The 2,887-nt window shown below is 47.4% G+C and overlaps 1 protein-coding gene across 1 annotated transcript in view; it reads left to right on the top strand.

Moving 5' to 3' along the window:
- Nucleotides 1-2,887, top strand: part of SLC7A14 (solute carrier family 7, member 14) — a gene marked incomplete at its 5' end in the record, with an annotated part of 20,543 nt that overhangs the window by 11,777 nt on the left and 5,879 nt on the right. The window contains 2 exon segments of the mRNA XM_009697457.1: nt 1-57; nt 922-1,139. The exon segment at nt 1-57 is cut by the window's left edge and continues 33 nt beyond it. Of these exon segments, the coding sequence (XP_009695759.1) occupies nt 1-57; nt 922-1,139 (275 nt within the window).

The raw sequence follows: 2,887 nt of genomic DNA on the forward strand, positions 1-2,887 counted from the left end.
CCAACCACACTATCAGCCGATGGATGATCAACAGCGTCGGGACGTTGAACGGACTAGGTGCGTCATGCTGCGCATAGCTACCTGTGTTAATTAGGGCCTGAAAAGTAATTGGAAGCTCGTCAAAAGTCAGACATGGGTATTAGGCTTCATTCATTATTCACCTTCCGTCTGCCTCTGGTAACTTGCCGTTGCTGTCTGGTTCACAGACGGGATTCAGGGGGAATGGGATACACAATACTTGGAGCCCCTTTGGGATGAGCTGGCATTTAGCAGAATAAGCATCCAGAAAAATTAGCCGACTGTCAGAGGCTAACGAGAACACGGGAGCACTTCACCCAGTGCAAGCACTCTGCTTGGTCCTGCTAAGGCACACGCAGAGCCTTGTGAGAGGGTACAGGCTGGTGTCTGCAGTACTGCCATGTAGAAACTCAGGGCTGTGATGGTCCTGTATGACCAGCAGTTCCAGCAACAGTCCGTGGTTCCTACCAGTAAGTAAAACAGCTAGCTATCCTGTAACTGTGTCATGAAAACTTAGTGTTTGATTGATTTTTAATTAGAATTTGGCCTTCCTACCAGTAAGTAAAACAGCTAGCTGTCCTGTAACTGTGTCATGAAAACTTAATGTTTGATTGATTTTTAATTAGAATTTGGCAGGTAGATGTTATGCAGACTGGGACCTGATCATTTGTTTGCTGCCGTCCCCAGACTCCTATGTCTCGAGGCATCAAGATTTATCACCTCAATAAAACAACTTTAGCTAGCAGAGGCAGGGGCATCTGGAGACCACCTTTGCAATGAGACTAAGGACTTCTGCAAAGCCTCAGGGTCTGAAAAGTGTTTTAAAAAGCTGCCCCCAGAGTTTCTGGAGGTGCTGTCCACAGCTATGGATGGAGAGTTACACACCTCTTGTCTCTTACCTAGGGAAAGGAGAGGAGTCGTACCCCGACCTTCTTGCCCTGGTCATTGCTGTCATTGTCACCATCATCGTGGCCATGGGGGTGAAGAACTCGGTGGGGCTGAACAACGTGCTCAACGTCATTAACCTGGCAGTCTGGATCTTCATCATGATTGCTGGTCTCTTCTATGTCAAAGGTGACAACTGGTCTGAAGGGCAATTCCTGCCATTTGGATGGCCGGGGGTAAGTCCTGGGCGACCGGAGGGACACGCAGTACCTAAGCGGTGCCACCCACCTGCCATGCACTCGTGTTTGCTCATGGTATACGGACCCTACTTCCACTGCACTCCCCAAATCTCGACCCTGCTAAACCCACCTGCGCTTTGGCCAGGGACCTCCAACTTCCAGCACTGCTGGCTTGGATCCAGACCTCCTCGCTCCACCAAACTCAAGGAGTATGGCAATGCTTTGCCTGTATCTCCTGCCACCTCTTAGAATAAACCTAGAACTCTTCCAAAATGTCCTCCTGGAGAGCCAAATTCCACATGAAAGTGTATCCCAGGAAATGCCACTAATTGCCGGGCAAAGGCGCAAAACGCAGCGGCCATCAGAGACAGGGTGCTGGGGAGGAGCTGGCTCAGCCTCTGCGGAGGGGGAGATACTTGGGTTGGCCGGTTTTCAACAACAATGTTCTCAAGCATTTGTTTTGAGCACTTCATAATGCCACCTGCCAGTACTTATTTTATGGATGTTCCCTCAAAGCTTACTGAGAATTTGGACATATTTGGCTTTTTTAGCTTGCTTGCACTGGTTTTTGTCCAAGGATGAACAGAGACTGAAAATATCTCAGCTGGCCTAAACCCAAGATAATTTCTCAGATTTACACTGCTCGACTCCATCGGGGTTTTGTGCAGAAAAATAAGCAAGACGGTAAAGTAAACCAAGAATCTTGATTATTGAAAGGGTCCCAAGCTGCCATACAGTCCCTGCACCTCCCTTCAGTAAATCAATACCTCTCTGCCAGAGAACAACAGGGAGGAGAAGAGCACTGAGGCCTGTTTGAGAGCAGAAGTCGTATTTACCTTCGGATTGTGCTTGGCTTTTTATGCCATACAATACGAACGAAAAATAGAAAATAGAAAATAGCTGTTTTGCTCAAATTCAACTCACCAAATGTCTCCTGGCAAAAACCCGTAGTTTTAAAAGGTACATATCCAAAAAACATCAAAACCAACAGGGTCTTCCTATCATCTTCAGCTGGCTGTTTATCTCCCAAATTTTTGTAAAAGTAAATCTGCCACAGCACAAGCATGAGATCCCCAGGGACCATAGGGGTTACTTTAAAAAGGTAATTACAGGTAGTCCCCTGAAAGAGGTGAGTTTTATCGTGTGCTCCATCGCCAGACAGCTGAGATGACAGAGACATGATGGACACGTGGTACCCAGCTAGCTAGCTAGATGTATGCAAGGGTTTCACAACCGCAAATTTGCTCGCTTGCAGCCACACAGTCTTTAGCCTGCTTCAGCGTTTCTTTCCTATAAATGTCCTCGCTAATATTGTATATTTTAAAAAAACGCATTAAAAAAAATAACTAAAAAGTACAAATAATTCCTCATCCAAGTGCTCCAACGCGTGCTCCTAACCTGTCTGCAGCTTCCAAGCAAAACAGAGGTTGTTTGGAGAGCGGCACACATCTGACTGTGGCTGCTCTCCTCTGCTTCCTCTGCTAGTGGATCTCGCTGCCGCAGGAGGCATCTTGCTAAGACGGAATGTGTAAACGTGCCCCAAATCCCTACTAATATAAACGGATTTGGGGTGGAGGATTGTGAAAGCAAACCTGAAATTGGTTAATCGTCTCCTCTGTCGCTGCTAGGATCTCCCAGCAGATTCGGGTAATGCACGGGCAGAGGTTTGTGATGCACCACGAGCGAGCTGCAGATGCCTCCAGTGACTTGGGCAGCGTGTTGAAATCTTTCCCTCGACCAGATCA

This window comes from Cariama cristata, unplaced genomic scaffold (genome assembly GCF_000690535.1).
Source record: "Cariama cristata isolate BGI_N322 unplaced genomic scaffold, ASM69053v1 scaffold17433, whole genome shotgun sequence".
NCBI lineage: Eukaryota > Metazoa > Chordata > Aves > Cariamiformes > Cariamidae > Cariama > Cariama cristata.